We start from the raw sequence: 17471 nt of genomic DNA on the forward strand, positions 1-17471 counted from the left end.
TTCAATGTATTATTTTTTCCCCCTAAGGTTTTATTTTAATTCAAGGAACTTTGCTTCATACAAAATGTAATTTTAGAAACAACAGCAGAATTCAAAGTTTGGCTGATAAATATTACTCAGGCAGCAGGTAAATATTACTCAAATAGTCAATCACAGAACTCATTTCCCCCCCGTTCAGTTCCGATTGTGTTGCATGTTTGGAACCTTTCCGGGTTTGCTTTTCGTTTTCTTTTCTTGTTTAATTTTTTTTTTGTAACACTGTTTTTCTTGGTTTTCAATATAAAGTTTTGCAACAAACCCCCGAGTTGATATCAAATATAATTAAAAATTAACAACCGAGGAATACATGGTATCAAAAAGTATGAAGATAAACATTTTCCCATGCACAGTTTTTTTGTATTTATATATATATATATAAATACATATATTTATATATATATATATTTATATCATATGTATATATGTATATATAATTTTTTTTTTTACATGCAAACGTTACTTATTCAAAATACAGCCACCACAAGATTGATTTCGGGATGCAGAAAATGGGAGTGTTGTACTTCAAGTTTTGGCAATTCTAGAATTCTGGGAGATATTTGGGCCTTGGTGGAGCTAAAGTTAGTACAAACTATGTCCCATGAAACCCAGAGAACATTCAAGTCAGGACTGATTCAAGCCTCATGGATGACTTGGTCTCCGTTGTGCAAAAACTGTCGTGATTTTTCAACGATTAGACTCCATGTTGAGTTGTTTTTAAAACTGGGAAGAAAATGGGTGTTCCAAATCAGAATTTTTTTTTTGTTTCAAATGCAATCCTTTTATGGAGTGGGAAGGAACCTGATCTAGTACCGCAAAGGCACCGCTGTGCTTTGGATGAGACATAGTCATGAAAGAACTTTAACTGCAACAGAGCCTTGGCTGTGCATTGACAAAAAAAGACGACGTTAAGGCTGTTTGACAACAAGCATCTCCCCTCGCCACCGGAGAACCGGCACTGACCTCTTTCTTCTCCTACTATATCTACTGATTTTCCATAACGTTGCTATCACTTTTGGTAGTCTTTCCAATGGGGTTGCAGTGCAACAGCTACCTTTTATTTCTCTCTTCTTCCCTTCCCTTTCTTCCACTTTCCTTCCCTGCTCTCTCTGCCCATTCCCTCCTTGTTCTTCCTCACTTGCTTCTTTCCTACCTGGCTTCCTGCTGGCCTACTAGGCTTGTGCAATCCGCGTAAACCGCGATCCGTTTCGGTGTCCGTTTTTTCGGGAGGCTCCCGAGTTCAGGAGGGAAGACAGGATTCGTCTTGTATCCAGCCCATTATGAGGGAGACTCCCTAGGCTCCCCTTCCCATCATTTTAGGCATTCAAGCTGTCTCCTACTCTAGAGGAGGAGGAGAAACGTGCTGCAGGCTGGTGCATATGCTTTCTCTCTCGGACCTGCACACAGTCTTTCCAAGGCATTTAAAGGAGGAACGTTCTTAAAGCTGTTTCCTATTCTAGAGGAAGGAGCCCCCGGTGACGCTGGTTCCTCAAACTTTTTAAGTGGAGGGCCGATTCACAGTCCCTCAGACTGTTGGGGGGCCGGACTATGATGAAATAGTCCAAAATTAGGATTATTGTTGTTGTGTGCCTTCAAGTCATTTCAGACTTAAGTCAACCCTAAGTGTAAAGTTTAGGACAGAGGCCAGGTAAATGGCTTTGGAGGGCCTTAGTTTGGGGACCCCTGATCTAGACAATCTCATAAGACCATAGGTAAGCAAAGAGACCTCCAAAGACCATCTAGATAGTCTCATAAGACCATAGGTAAGGAAAGGGACTCTTAAAGACTATCTAGATGATTTCATTAGGCCATCAGAAGACCATAGATAAGGAAAGGGACCCTTAAAGCCCATCTAGATGGTTTCATAAGACCATATGTAGGGAAAGGGGCCCTCAAAGGCCATCTAGATAATCTCATAAAACCATAGGTAAAGAAAGGGACCCTCAAAGACCATTTAGATGGTTTCATAAGACCACAGGTAAGGAAAGGGGCCCCCAAAGGCCATCTGGACAATCTCATAAAACCATAGGTAAGGAAAGTGACCTCCAAAAGCCATCTAGATGGTCTCATAAGGCCGTAGCTAAGCAAAGAGACCTTCAAAGACCATCTAGACGAGCTCATAAGATCCCAGGTAAGCAAAGAGACCTCCAAAAACCAGGTAGACTTAAGTCAACCCTAAGTCTAAAGTTTAGGACAGGGCCCAGGTCAATGACCTTGGAGGGCTGCATCCGGCCCACGGGCCTTAGTTTGGGGACCCCTGGATTAAACCCTTTTGTACCCGGAGGGTCCTAACTGTTACGTGGTCCCGAAGGTACCAAAAGAAACAGAAGAAAACAAATATGTGCACAACTCTATTGCCAGCTTGCCTGCCTGCTTGCCATCTTACCAGTTTGCCTACCTGCCTGCTTGCTTGCCTGTCTTTTGTTTGCCAGCTTGCCTGCCTGCCTGTCTTCCTGCTTCCTTGCCTGCCCGTCCAGTGGAGCAATGGATTAAACTCTTGTGTTCAGAGGACTGCTGACCAAAAGGTCAGTGGTTTGAATCCGGGGAGTGGGGTGAGCTTCCACCTGTTGGCTCCTGCTTCCCTTGTGGAGACATGAGAGAAGCCTCCCACAGGATGGTAAAGCATCCAGGCAATGTCCCCTGGGCAACGTCCTTGCAGACGGCCAATTCTCTCACACTAGAAGTGACTTGCAGTTTCTCAAGTCGCTCCTGACACGAAAAAAAGGGTTGCTAACTTACCAACTTGCCAGCCTATCTGCCTACTTGTTTGCATGCATACCAATGTGCCAGCTTACCTGCTTACTTGTTTGCATGCTTACCAGCCTGTTAGCCTACCTGCCTTACCAACTTACTTGCTTAACCACTTTGCCAGCCTGCCTGCCTGTTTGACTGCTTACCAGATTGTTTGTTTACCCGCTTGACAGCTTACCTGCCTGCCTGTTTGCCTGCTTACCAGCTTGCTTTCTTACCAGCTTCCTGCCTGCCTATTTGCCTGCTTGCCAGCTTTCCTGCCCGCTTGCCTTCCTGCTTGCCTGTTTGCTTGCCTGCCTTGCCTTTCTTGCTTCTTTCCTTCCCTAGTTTTCTCCTCCCTTCCCTACTTCTCTTTCCTTCTTTCCTCCCTGTCTGCCTATCTCCTTTTTTTCTTCCTTGCTTTTTCCTTCCTTACTTTTTCCTTCCTTCCCATAATGGTTTATTATCTCGCCGCGTCGCACAAGGCTCACTTCAAATTATCTAGCTTTGAACTGCATTAAACGGCCAGTGTAGATGAGAGGCCTCCTTTGGTGGGCCTGTCACATTAAACGGACATGTACAAAGATGGGGAGCAGAGACTGTAATTAATCGAGACCACGACAAAGAAAAATAAAAGCCATTTGCCTTCATCTCGGATTGATTGCATGCACGGTCGGTCGGTTGGAGAAGTGTTTCCACCCCATGATCTCCTGGAGTCGGATGGAATCGTCTTTTAAAAAAGGTTTTCCTGTTTTTAAAAAATTTCCCCCAAGAAAAGGATTGTGCCTTTGACAGAGTAAAATGTAGAAAACATTTGGTCACGGTCATGCTGTCGCCTGAAACAGGAGGGGGAGAACCCAGGAGGGAAAGCTCCAGAATGGATGACGAGTCTGTATGTATGTGTGTGTGTGTGTGTGTGTGTGTGTGTGTGTGTGTGTGTGTATATATATATATATATATATATATATATATATATATATATAAATAAATAATTTTTTGCTCACTGGCCTCTCTTCCCTCCCAACTTCCCCTTTGGATCGGTTTCCGTCTGCGAAAAGCTTCTTCCTGTTGCATAGCCCTACAACATTGTTGTTGGTGGTTTGGAAACAAAACAAAAAATCATGCCCATGATCCGCAACAGATCGTCCTGGCTTCACAAATCAGCCCTGTCCCAAAAGAGGACACAGATTTGCATCCGTTTGCATATGCCGGTTCATATATCCAGATGCAAAAAAGTATAAACAATGAGTAACATTAGTACAGGGTGTGGGCTACATGCAATTTCAGAGCCCCTCAAACCAGAATTAGGGTCAACTCAATTTGCGTTTGGATCCTACTCAAAATGTCAACCAGATTTTATTTTGTGTCAATAGCAACTTGAAAAGCTGCAAGTCGCTTCTGGAGTGAGAGAATTGGTCCTCTACAAGGACGTTGCCCAGCGGATGCCTGGATGTTTTACCATCCTCTGGGAGGCTTCTCTCGTGCCATCACCGCCCAAGCAGGGAGCTTTGAAACAATTGAACAGATGTGGGCGAAGCGTCAGGAGAGAATGCTTTTGGAACATGGCCATACCACCCAGAAAACTCACAGCAACCCATCTTTGGATGCTTCCCCCCCCCCTTATTTCTACCAGCAGTTCTGATTCTGAATCATTTTTTTTCCGCTCAACAATAGGCACTGCAGCAACACCTAGTGTCCATAGAAAGCACCAACGCTTGGAAAAATAAATAAAAATTGCAACTCATAGAAAAACGAAAACTGCTCCAGTGCCAGTGGGATGACCAGAGTTTGGTAGTTTTAAAATAATAATAATAATAATAATAATAATAATAATAATAATAAGTAGTTACTAGTCATAACCCAAGGCCCCAAAGTAATTAGTTTCTGGCATGGGTTGCTGTGAGTTTTTCCGGGCTGTATGGTCATTTTCCAGAAGCATTCTCTCCTGACGTTTTGCCCACATCTACGGCAGGCATCTTCAGAGGTTGTGAGGTCTGTTGGAAACTAGGCCTATATCTCCCAACATAGGATTCTCCCAGGCAGGATGCAGCCAGGCTTTGAAGCTGCAAGGTCATTCAATGGCGATCAAGGTGGCCAATTGCAACATCCACACACTTTCTCCCACCCTGGATATTCCATAGGTCTTTCACTTACAGGGCAAACAAATAAATACATGAAAATTATTTATTTGTTAAATACAATATGAAACACACCATTAAAATCCTATTGGTAGGTGCTGGATGAATGTAGTTTCTGGTTGCTGGAGAGCTATTATTTAAGAAGTCCCAACTATTAACTAATGTGTTGTCGAAGGCAGGAAGCAGCCAGGCTTTGAAGCTGCAAGGCCATTCAATACTAAGCACTTGCCTCAAACAAACAAGAGTTCTTTCTCCAGCCTTGGACATCATTCCACAGATATATCAACCCCACTTGCCTAGTTTCCAACAGACCTCGCAACCTCTGAGGATGCCTGGCATAGATGTGGGTGAAACATCAGGAGAGAATGCTTCTGGAACATAGTGGGCGAAACCTCAGGAGGGAATGCTTCTGGAACATGGTTATACAGGCCGGAAAACTCACAGCAACCAGCGATTCTGGCCATGAAAGCCTTCGACAACACAGTTCCTGGCATGTTTAAAACCTTTCAAATGAGCAACCCAAGTGCATCTTTTTAATTACTTTGAGAAAGAATTAAAAATATTTGAAAGATATACCACAGGAGAAGTCCAAACAGACTGGAGGAGAGCAAATGTGGCATCTATTTATATAGATCCTTTTCCAAAGCAGGACATGACCTTTGGTTCGCTTAAAACCTCTTCCTAGACCTAAGACATGGGGGTGCGAGTGGGGTAGGGGAATCGCCCCATAGGAAATCAATGGGGAATCTCATTAATGGGGACAGACAAGGGTGCTGCAATAGAAAGCAGGGATACGCAGGGAACAACATGTGGGGAACTGGTGAGAGTGGCAACCTCTTTGGGTCGCCCCGAACCCTTCACGGTGTTGTAAATGGCCCGCGGGTTGTATGTTGTGCAAGACTGCCCACAGGTATATCATCAAGTGCAGGGGTCCTCAAACTTTTTAAGTGGAGGGCCGATTCACGGTCCCTCAGACTGTTGGGGGGCCGGACTAGGATGAAATAGTCCAAAATTAGGATTGTTGCTGTTGTTGTGTGCCTTCAAGTCATTTCAGACTTAGGTTAACCCTAAGTCTAAAGTTTAGGACAGAGGCCAGGTCAATGGCCTTGGAGGTCCATGATCTAGACAATCTCATAAGACTATAGGTAAGCAAAGAGACCTCCAAAGACCATCTAGATGGTCTCATAAGACCATAGGTAAGGAAAGGGACCCTCAAAGGCCATCTAGATGATCTCATAAGGCCATCAGAAGACCATAGATAAGAAAAGGGACCTCAAAGACCACCTAGATCAGGGGTCCCCAAACTAAGGCCCATGGGCCAGATGTGGCCCTCCAAGGTCACTGACCTGGTCCCTGTCCTAAACTTTAGACTTAGGGTTGACCTAAGTCTCCCTGGTCTTTGAAGGTCTCTTTGCTTACTTATGAGATCGTCTAGATGGTCTTTGAAGGCCTCTTTGCTTAGCTACGGCCTTGTGAGGCCATCTAGATGGCTTTTGAAGGTCAATTTCCTTACCTATGGTCCTATGAGACCATCTAGATGACCTTTGAAGGTCCCTTTCCTTACCTATGGTCCTATGAGACGGTCTAGATGACCTTTGAGGGTCCCTTTCTTTACCTATGGTCTTATGAAACCATCTAGATGGTCTTTGAGGATCCCTTTCCTTACCTATGATCTTATGAGACCATCTCGATAGTCTTTGGAGGTTTCTTTGTTTACCTATGGTCTTATGAGATCATCTAGATCAGGGATCCCCAAACTAAAGCCCATGGGCCCTCCAAGGTCATTTACCTGGCCTCTGTCCTAAACTTTAGACTTAGGGTTGACCTAAGTCTGAAATGACTTGAAGGCACACAACAACAGCAATCCTATTTTGGACAATTACATCATAGTCCCCCCCCCCAACAATCTGAGGGACAGTGAATTGGCCCTCCACTTAAAAAGTTTGAGGACCCCTGATCTAGATGGTTTCATAAGACCATAGGTGAGGAAAGGGGCCCCCAAAGGTGATCTAGATGATCTCACTAGGCCATCAGAAGACCATAGATAAGAAAAGGGACCTCAAAGACCATCTAGATGGTTTCATAAGACCATAGGTAAGGAAAGGGGCCCCCAAAGGCCATCAAGACAATCTCATAAAACCAGAAGTAAGGAAAGTGACCTCCAAAAGCCATCTAGATGGTCTCATAAGGCTTTAGCTTTGCAAAGAGACCTTCAAAGACCATCTAGACGATCTCATAAGACCATAGATAAGCAAAGAGACCTCCAAAGACCAGGTAGACTTAGGTCAACCCTAAGTCTAAAGTTTAGGAGAGGGGCCAGGTAAGTGACCTTGGAGGGCCGCATGTGGCCCACGGGCCTTAGTTTAGGGACCCCTGATCAAGTGTATGCTCAGTCCTGGTTCCTTAACCACAAAATGTATGATCCCCATATTAGCACAGATCTGCTTTTGGGGCATCCATAATCTCAATATTACGTCCTCCAAAAATTATAACTTTTCACCACATCTTTTCCTTACAAGTCCATTTTGTCACGACCGCCTCCCTCTCCGCTATTCAGTCTCCAAACAATGCCCATAATCTCAACATTACATCCTCCAAAATTATAATTTTTCACCACATCTCTTCCTTACAGTCCATTTCGTTATAACCGCCTCCCTCTCCAAACATAGCTCTATTTTTGCCCTTTCAGGTCGAATCTGTGCCCACCACGACGGGACAGGCCTGTTGTTTGATGGATAATATTGTCCCCGGGTTTGCGACGAGCATGTGCATATACAGAAACACACACATACACCAAAGAAGTAGCTGACACACACATGCATGCACGCACGCACACGGATTAAAAGAAAAAGAGAAACAAAACCAGAAACAGAAATCTCATCCCTGAGAATCGGAATTAGGTTCCCTTCTTTCTCTATTTCGCCTCTCTCGCAGGGTTGAGGGTGCCGCTCCAATTGCCTTGATAGGAACCAACCAAGGGTCCCACTTTCTTGCAAAAGTATGGACCCTGGGATGTTGAGATGTTGAAAAGCGACAACATCTGAACATGTTGACCCTCCCTGCGGATAGACAAAAAGATTCAACTCTGCTTCGAATTGAGCTCAGAGCTCTGGAGATTATGCCCCTTCCCAAGACGTGGGCACAATCTTCCCTGCCTCTCTTCTCATGTCCTCCTGATGCGTCCTAAACATGCGTCACCACTGTGAGAGATTCCCAAGGTTAGGCACTTAAGAAGTGAAGAACTGGCGCCTTCGGTAAGAAAAAGAACAACAACAACAGTAGGGCTGGAACGACCACCGGACGAGTTCTCTACAGCGGAGGACTCTTTGCCTTTTGTTTGTCTTCTTCTTTCGCTGCACATTTCACCAAAAAGAATGCACACAATGGAAAGTTAAAGTTTATCCAATAGAAAACCTCCATTACATCTCCTTCCCCTCTGGGTTTTTTCCCCCCTCCCGCACACACACGGATTTGTAAACAAGATGGAAGTGATCGAAGAGTCACCTTGTGTTTACACACAGAGAAAATCTCAAATAAGTGAGCAGCAGCTCGAACACTGTCCTTGCCCCAAAATCGCTCGCTCTCCTTGGGAACTTTGACATCAATGTGGAAATGAAACAGGATCATGAATGGCAACTTGGTGCCTCTTGTTGGCTGACAGGTTGTGTTTCTGGCTCCGTTGAGAAGGATCGTTGGCCGGCGAGGAAGAAGCCCAAATGTCCAGCTCAGCAACTTCCAACTTGGAAAGAGTGGAAAAGAGAAACCAGCTTCTGGAGTTTGTGTACAAGCTTCTTCTCCTTCCTACCAACTGTGTTCCTGGAGTTTGTGCACAACCTTCATCTCCATCTTAGCAACTGTGTGCCAGAAAGGTCTACGGAACCAAGTTCAACCTTCCTCACTCTTGGCTCTTTGCATTCACTACAGATTTGTCATCTCGTTGGGTGGGCAAGGGGCAAGGGAAGAAGTTGACCTCGACAAGGCAAGATGGAGCAAAGTAGGAGCCAGCTCTTCCCACCTCGGACTTTCCTTCTCCAATTTGATCTGGTGCCTGATAAGAGATGAGGTGCAACCAGAAAAGCCGGTGTCATCTCCCATGGTCTTGTAGGTGCATCGTAGGGCAGTCGTCTCGGTGCGTGTGGAGGTACTGGTCACCCCCTCATTCCCCCTCCAGCCTGGATACCATGGGGCTGAACATGCGTGCAAGCACAGACACGGAGATGATAAAACTCATCGATTCCCAGTGTGCAGAGAACGGGTTTGGTCCTGCTAGCACCAATCATCTTCGTCTCGTTCGTGGTAATAACTCCGCGCCCGAGTGCTCGTCCCGGGGCCGGCGCTGAGGCCCAAGGTATAGTGGAACCCGTTGGGGACTCTACGGATTTGGTGGGATTGGGATGTCAGCGAGGAGACGTAAGACGTCCGGGAGGAGCGTCCCGAATTTGTAGCCAGGGCCTCCTCGAAGGTGAGCGTGTCCTCAGGCACGGCGTGGTCAGGGCTGTCGCTGTCCTCCCGGTGGACCAGGTAAGGATCCGACCCGATCCGTGCCACCAGGGTCTGCGAGGAAGGGCCCTGGGAGTCGCCATGCAGCAAAGCGTTGTGCTCAGAGAGGCCCCGGCTCAGGCGTCCCGGGGAGAAGGTCGGCAGGCCGGTCTGGTAACCCGGGAAGTGCACCGGCGAGGAATTGGCGGTCTTGTACGTGATGCTGGGGCGCGGGGTCAGCGGCGTCTGCGGCAGCTGTCTCCGCCCGCGGCACGGGGTGCTAGCACCAGAGGTCGACAGCAAGGGGCTCCCATTAACTGAGCCACTGCCCTACATGAAAATTGGAACAAAGCAAATGAACAAAAAGAACGGGAAAGAAATAATAATAACCAGGGGGGGACGGCGGCAAAAGAAAACATACCGGACAAACAAGGCGGCACATGGTAGTAGGGTAGGGGGGCAACCAAACAACAGAAGAACAAGTGACGTGAATGGAAGGGCATGTCAGAAGATGAAAGAAAAAGCAAAGGAGAGAGTTTAGACGGGCACAATCAGGGAACAAAGGGAGGACTGAGGAACAATCTAGACCCAGGAAACCAAAGAAGGATTTGGGAACATAGAAGCATAGGGACATACGACGGTGAACGGACCCAACAAGATAAATGCCATTAATAGGAAGCTGTAGTGGCTGATGATTTCCATGTGAGCAGAGTGGCAAATCTACTCAGGGTTCTACTCATGGGGTCATCATTGTGTAGTGTGAAAAGGACCACAACTTTGTCCTTTGCAGTGTTCCAACTGGTTGGATCTTTGTTCTGGATTGCACATAGGATCTGCTGGATTAGGGGCAGGCAACACAAGCAGACACTCCCATTTCGATACGAGACTCTCTGCTTGTTTTGGAGCAATGGTCACCATGTGCCCAAATATGTAACCAACCAGATTATCTGCTCCTGTTTTATTCAAGCATTATGAGGCCACTCTGGTCTTTCTACATTGCCTCTCTCGCCATCCTGGACATTTGAGCTGATGGAGGCTGTTACCCAGAACCTTTGCCCTCCTCCCCATATTAGAAAAGACTGTTTAAGACACCGAGTTCTCACACCCATAATGGGATTGCTTCCTGATGCTCTCCACTTCACTGACAACCAAGGGCAACCTTCTTCAGTCCGGTCAGATGGCACCAAAAATCATGAATGGTGGGTGACGGAGTCCAACAATCTCCTAAGGGACCCAAATTGGGAAAGGCTCTTCCAGGTTCTCGGTCGAAGGGCCACCTAGGCATCCATGGGAAGTAGGCACAAGGTCTCTTTCAAGGCCATTGCAGATTGGCTTTGGATTCTCACCTGTTTCTGGGTCTCATGCTCCTGCCCGCCGTTGGGGGAGGTTGGCCGGCTGCGCTCCGACGGCTTGGGCTGAGAATGCTCTCGGCTTCCGTATCGGTCGCAGGAGTAGAAGCGCTGCTTCTCGGAGGAAGAAGAGGAGTGCAGCTTCCGTTCTTGGGACCGCCCCCGCTCTTGCTTCTTCACTTTGGATGCAGCATCGGCTCCTTGAAGAACCAAAAGGAGGTGGGTACATATATACATATGTGGTGGCAATGTAAATAGGTAAATGAATTTTGGGGGAAGGTATTTAGTGGATATGAAGATGGGAAAAAGTGCAAGTATTGCATTGTTGTCATTATTTAATGTCAAGAAATTGAAAAAAACAGAGAAGGATGCCATAAACAACATGTTAACGGTAGCAAGGTTGTTGATAGCAAAGAACTGGAAAGGTAAAATAAACATACCAATCGAAGAATTGTATAAAGAACTATGAAAATTAGCAATAAATGGCATGTAGGTTAAGAGTTAGGAAAGGGGGTATGGAAGGAAAATGACTTTGATGAGGTTTGGGGGAAATTTATTGAGAAGGGTTTAAAAGAAGTAGATGGGAAATTACCTCCACAAGAAGAAATGGTATTTTGGAAAGAGAATGCAAATTGAAGTGGCTCGGAGGGAGGGGGGGCACAGAGGTGAATAAAACAACATACAAGATATATATACATATACAGTTGATGCAATGAAATAAGTATGAAATATAAGAGTGTTGATGGTGGGAACATAACGTATATACTCAAAGATAAGGAATTTTTCTGCCCTTATTTATGAGCTAAAAAAGCCTCCCCGGCTTATAATCGGGTCAAAGTCAAGGCTGGCAAGGGAGCCTGCAGGCTATTGCTTGCAATATGTGATCTAGTTCTCTCTTACCCTTCCTTATCAGTGTGTTTTCTTTTGCAAAGCCTCCCTCGCTCTTAACTAAAGGAATGTTTTGAAAAGACAAAGACACCCTTGCAAGTCAGGAAGAAGAAAAATATATATTCATTAATCTTATGAAAGCATTTTTCCCTGAAATATTTGTTAAACTCTCCTACAGATATATAGGCATTAACCTCTTGCAAGCTTTTGCAATCTCTATGTACCTTTATATTTGTATCTATCTATATACATTAATTTTATATCTGAATTTCCCCTCATGTTTGCAGGTCTTTGCAAATCTTTTATACAGATAGATCCATATACCTGTGTATCTGTAGCCATACATATACATTATTTTTATATATAAATTTCCCCTCATATGTTTGCAAGTCTCTGCAAATATCTATATAAAGAAAGATGTCTGGATAGATATGAATATATTCTTACCTACTTATATATAGGGCTTGCAAATATTACAGGGGGAAATCAACACACAAATATATATAGACATGTCTAGATAGATATGAATATATATATTATATATGTATGTGTGTGTGTGTGTGTGTGTGTGTGTGTGTGTATAGGGCTTGCAAATATTGTAGGGGAAATGCACACACACACACACACACACACATGAATTTGCAAACATTTCAGGGGGAAATGTATATGTGAAATTAGTATCTATAATTATAGATCTATATCTAGCTCTGCGTTGTGTATATAAGCATTGAATGTTTGCCGGTTACTATGTTGGAAGCTGGCCTGTCCCCCCATGGGGAGATAGGGTGGGATCCAAATGAAGTTATTATTATTATTATTATTATTATTATTATTATTATTATTATTATTATTATTATTATAGGTTATTGTTGATACCATATTGTTTGTGTTGCCCTACCTTTCCACTTATAGAGCTAGTTTATTGTTTTTCTTTGAAATATGGTAAAAATTAAAAAACATTTAACCTACTGATGCCTCGATTAATGAAATTTTATTGGTATCTAATTTTATTTTTGAAATTTACCAGTAGCTGCTGCATTTCCCACCCTCGGCTTATACTCGAGTCAATATGTTATCCCAGTTTTTTTGTGGTAAAATTAGGTGCCTCGGCTTATATTCAGGTTGGCTTATACTCGAGTATATACAGTATATACATATGTGGTGGCACTGTAAATATGAAAGGAAATTTTGGCATAAAGTATTTAAAAAGATAGAGGATATAATGAACATCAAATTGGAAAGAAGTCCTAGTATTGCATTATTATCAATTTATAATAACAATAAGATGGATAAAAAAGAAAAAGAAGAAATAACAAATGTATTGACAATAGCAAGACTGCTTATAGCAAGGAATTGGGAAAAGTAATACATAAGAAGTGGCTCAGGGTGGGAGGGGGGATACACAGTGGTGAAGAAATGTAGATAGACAAATGTTAACATAATAGTAGATACAAATCAACAGCAGATATAAAAGAACAATGTAAGAATTGTATGATATATAATATAACTGCTATATAAGTGATTATTGTATGGAAAATTTAAAATTCAATAAAAACTATATTGAAAAAGAGAATCACGTTGGTTGTAAAGCTCACCTTGAAGTTTGTCAAAGTCGAGCTTCACAACCTTTGACAAGCTCCAAGGTGGTTCTCCGCCTGGCTTGTTCTCACAAGGTTATTGTGGAAGAGTGAGTGGCTCAGAGAAGGAAGAAAACAACACATTTCACTCACCAGGAGCATCGCCGTCGGCCATGTGGTTGGGCGGCTTGTCCACAGACTTTTGTTTCCTTTCTTTCCTTCGGTGGCAGCGGTGGTGGTGATGGTGGTGAGTGTGTTCAGCTGGTCGGGAATGTTCATAGAGGTGCGTGGCATGAGGACGCTGCGGGTTCAACGTGGAGATGGAACGCTTCATGGGACTTGTGTCCGGGATGGGCTGCAGACAAACATGGAGAGAAGTTTCACTGGATGCAGGATCCAATCACACCTAACACTTCCCTGCATTCTCAGACTGGCAGCAGGAAACTGTGCATCATTAAACTGTGCATGGAAACGGGAAGCCCCCTATTCGCACAAAAATCAGCTCGACACAAAAGCAAGCTGGAGCCTCATTTAGTCTGAGGCCGAGCACCTCCCAGAACTTGCCTCTTTCCCTTGGAAAGGAGGCATGCCATGCCACACATGCACTCTCCGTGGAAAGAGAGTGTGTGTGTGGCATGAAGGCCTGGAAAGTGCTCATGCCTGACGGAGCCTGCAGCCAACCATCTCTTACTCTAGATCAGGGGTCCTCAAACTTTTAAAGCAGAGGGCCGGTCCACAATCCTTCTGACTGTTGAGGGGCCGAATTATCATTTGAAAAAAAAAACCGAACAAATTCCTACGCACACTGCACATGTCTTATTTGTAGTGCAGAAACAACAACAACAACAAAAGAAAAATACAATATTTAAAAATAAAAACAATGTTAACCAACTCAAACCGATCAGGATTTCAATGGGAAGTGTGGACCTGCTTCTGGCCAACAAGATAGTCAAGTTAATTAGGATTATTGTTGTTGTGTGCCTTCAAGTCATTTCAGATTTTGGGCGAGCCTGTCAAAAAATTATTTATTATTATTATTTATTTATTTACTACATTTATATCCTGTCCTTCTCACCCCGAATATATACAGTATATTATTTATTATTATTATTTATTTATTTACTACATTTATATCCTGTCCTTCTCACCCCGAATATATACAGTATATTATTTATTATTATTATTTATTTATTTACTACATTTATATCCTGTCCTTCTCACCCCGAATATATACAGTATATTATTTATTATTATTATTTATTTATTTACTACATTTATATCCTGTCCTTCTCACCCCGAAGGGGACTCAGAGCGGCTTACAATTTATATGTATATACAGTATATTATAGTTTAGCATAGAACAATATTAGCATTATATATTACTATATTGAATTATACCACTATACTGTAATATTATTAGTAATATTACATGTAATATATAATATATAATTAATATTATTATATGGTATTATTATTAGTATTACCTTGTATTACATTATAATATTACTATCAATATTATATGTATATATAATATAATATTATATTATTAAAACTGATCTAAAAATATTATATTATAAAACTGAGGGCAGGGGCCAGGTAAATGGCCTTGGAGGGCCGCCTCCGGCCCCCGGGCCTTAGTTTGGTGACCCCTGCTCTAGATGGTGGTGAGTGTGTTCAACTGGTCCAGAATGTTCATAGAGGTGTGCGGCATTGGGACACTGTGGGTTCAAGGTGGAGAGTGAATAGAGTAAGAAGCACTTGGCTGCAGGCATGTGTGCTTTCTGGACTTAGTCACACACAAACTCTCTTTCCAAGGAGAGTGTGTGTGTGGCATGGCATGCAGGCTCAGAAAGACAGGCGCTCAACTTCAGGTGAACACACTTTCTGGATCTGTATGCCATGCCACGCACACACACTCTTTCCAAGGAGAGTGTGTGTGTGGCATGGCGTCCAGGCCCGGAAAGAGAAGCGCTCTGCTGCAGGTGCACACACTTTCTAGATCTGTATGCCATGCCACGCACACACACTCTTTCCAAGGAGAGTGTGTGTGTGGCATGGCGTCCAGGCCCGGAAAGAGAAGCGCTCTGCTGCAGGTGCACACACTTTCTAGATCTGTATGCCATGCCACACACACACACTCTTTCCAAGGAGAGAGTGTGTGTGGCATGGCGTCCAGGCCCGGAAAGAGAAGCGCTCTGCTGCAGGTGCACACACTTTCTAGATCTGTATGCCATGCCACGCACACACACTCTTTCCAAGGAGAGAGTGTGTGTGGCATGGCGTCCAGGCCCGGAAAGAGAAGCGCTCTGCTGCAGGTGAACACACTTTCTGGATCTGTATGCCATGCCACGCACACACACTCTTTCCAAGGAGAGTGTGTGTGTGGCATGGCGTCCAGGCCCGGAAAGAGAAGCGCTCTGCTGCAGGTGCACACACTTTCTAGATCTGTATGCCATGCCACGCACACACACTCTTTCCAAGGAGAGTGTGTGTGTGGCATGGCGTCCAGGCCCGGAAAGAGAAGCGCTCTGCTGCAGGTGCACACACTTTCTAGATCTGTATGCCATGCCATGCACACACACTCTTTCCAAGGAGAGAGTGTGTGTGGCATGGCGTCCAGGCCCGGAAAGAGAAGCGCTCTGCTGCAGGTGCACACACTTTCTAGATCTGTATGCCATGCCACGCACACACACTCTTTCCAAGGAGAGAGTGTGTGTGGCATGGCGTCCAGGCCCGGAAAGAGAAGCGCTCTGCTGCAGGTGCACACACTTTCTAGATCTGTATGCCATGCCACGCACACACACTCTTTCCAAGGAGAGAGTGTGTGTGGCATGGCGTCCAGGCCCGGAAAGAGAAGCGCTCTGCTGCAGGTGAACACACTTTCTGGATCTGTATGCCATGCCACGCACACACACTCTTTCCAAGGAGAGTGTGTGTGTGGCATGGCGTCCAGGCCCGGAAAGAGAAGCGCTCTGCTGCAGGTGTACACACTTTCTAGATCTGTATGCCATGCCACGCACACACACTCTTTCCAAGGAGAGTGTGTGTGTGGCATGGCGTCCAGGCCCGGAAAGAGAAGCGCTCTGCTGCAGGTGCACACACTTTCTAGATCTGTATGCCATGCCATGCACACACACTCTTTCCAAGGAGAGAGTGTGTGTGGCATGGCGTCCAGGCCCGGAAAGAGAAGCGCTCTGCTGCAGGTGCACACACTTTCTAGATCTGTATGCCATGCCACGCACACACACTCTTTCCAAGGAGAGTGTGTGTGTGGCATGGCATGCAGGCCCAGTAAGCATGCATGCCTGCAGCCAAGCACCAAGCACATGCACTTTCTGGGCTGCCTGCATGCCATGTCACACACACTCTCTCCTTGGAAAGGCAGGCACAGAAAACGCACACACCTGCAGTTGAGTTGAGTGCCTCTTACTCTAGGGTAATGGGCGCTCGGCTGCAGGCACTGGCAGGCACACACACTTTCTGGGCCTGCACGCCACATCACACATACACTCTCTTTCCAAGGAGCGTGCATGTGTGGTTTGGTGTCCAGGAAGGCCCAGAAAGCACACGTGCCTGCCAGTGCCTGCAGCCGAGCGCCTCTTCTAGAGTAGAAACAGCATCCTGGTAAGAAGCCTCCTTAAAGCACGTGACGGGAAGGGGAGCATGGGTGGGAAGACCCCCCCCCCCATAATGGTCCCATAGAACATGGATCTTTTGGGGTCCTAAAGCGAAAACAGATATCTGTCCTCACAATTTTGGGAAGCTCCCAAAAAACAGATTGAGGGCCCTAACAAAAGCCGGTTTACCCCGAATGCACAACCCTACTAAAAAATCCCTTAGGAGTGTGCCCAGTGAATCATGGTAACTGTATTCCCAACATAGATTCACTGCAGAAAATTCCATGTAGGAATAGCTTGCAGTCCAAAATGTGCAAACAAGTCAAAGGATTAACAACGATTGGACAAGCGACTCCTTAAGCCCACTTTAGAAGATAGAACTGAGTTCAAGCAGGCTACATACTGCCAGGTAACGCCCCGGTGACCGCATTTTGCTCCTCTGGAAGCAATCCGGACAGAAACAAGATGGGAAGCATCCCCAGTCAGTACAGCCATTGGCAGAAGACGGTGATGAGATGACGGAAGGGAGAAGGGGCCGACGGTGAGAAAGGGAAGAGAGGAAGGAGGAGGAAACAAGAGCAAGAAGACGAGCCAAGGGGAGGAGAGTGGATGGAGACAAGAGACAGAAATGGATGTTAGTGCAATGTTATCCGTGGA

General features: G+C 45.0%; 1 protein-coding gene across 10 annotated transcripts in view; it reads right to left on the reverse strand.

Moving 5' to 3' along the window:
* Positions 1 to 17471, reverse strand: part of cacna1b (calcium voltage-gated channel subunit alpha1 B) — a 250165-nt gene continuing 232694 nt past the window's right edge. For 7 of the 10 annotated variants that reach the window (XM_062960067.1, XM_062960066.1, XM_062960065.1 and 4 more), the window contains 3 exons: positions 13351 to 13552; positions 10730 to 10932; positions 1 to 9713 (listed from right to left, as the gene is read on the reverse strand). In XM_062960067.1, coding sequence (XP_062816137.1) covers positions 9171 to 9713; positions 10730 to 10932; positions 13351 to 13552 — 948 coding nt within the window. In that variant the 3' untranslated portion in view covers positions 1 to 9170. Of the gene's footprint in view, positions 9714 to 10326; positions 10933 to 13350; positions 13553 to 17217; positions 17254 to 17471 lie in introns of those variants that run through there. The other 3 variants (XM_062960070.1, XM_062960069.1, XM_062960068.1) reach the window with 3 other exon arrangements.

The sequence above is a fragment of the Anolis carolinensis genome, unplaced genomic scaffold (assembly GCF_035594765.1).
Source record: "Anolis carolinensis isolate JA03-04 unplaced genomic scaffold, rAnoCar3.1.pri scaffold_7, whole genome shotgun sequence".
Taxonomy (NCBI): domain Eukaryota; kingdom Metazoa; phylum Chordata; class Lepidosauria; order Squamata; family Dactyloidae; genus Anolis; species Anolis carolinensis.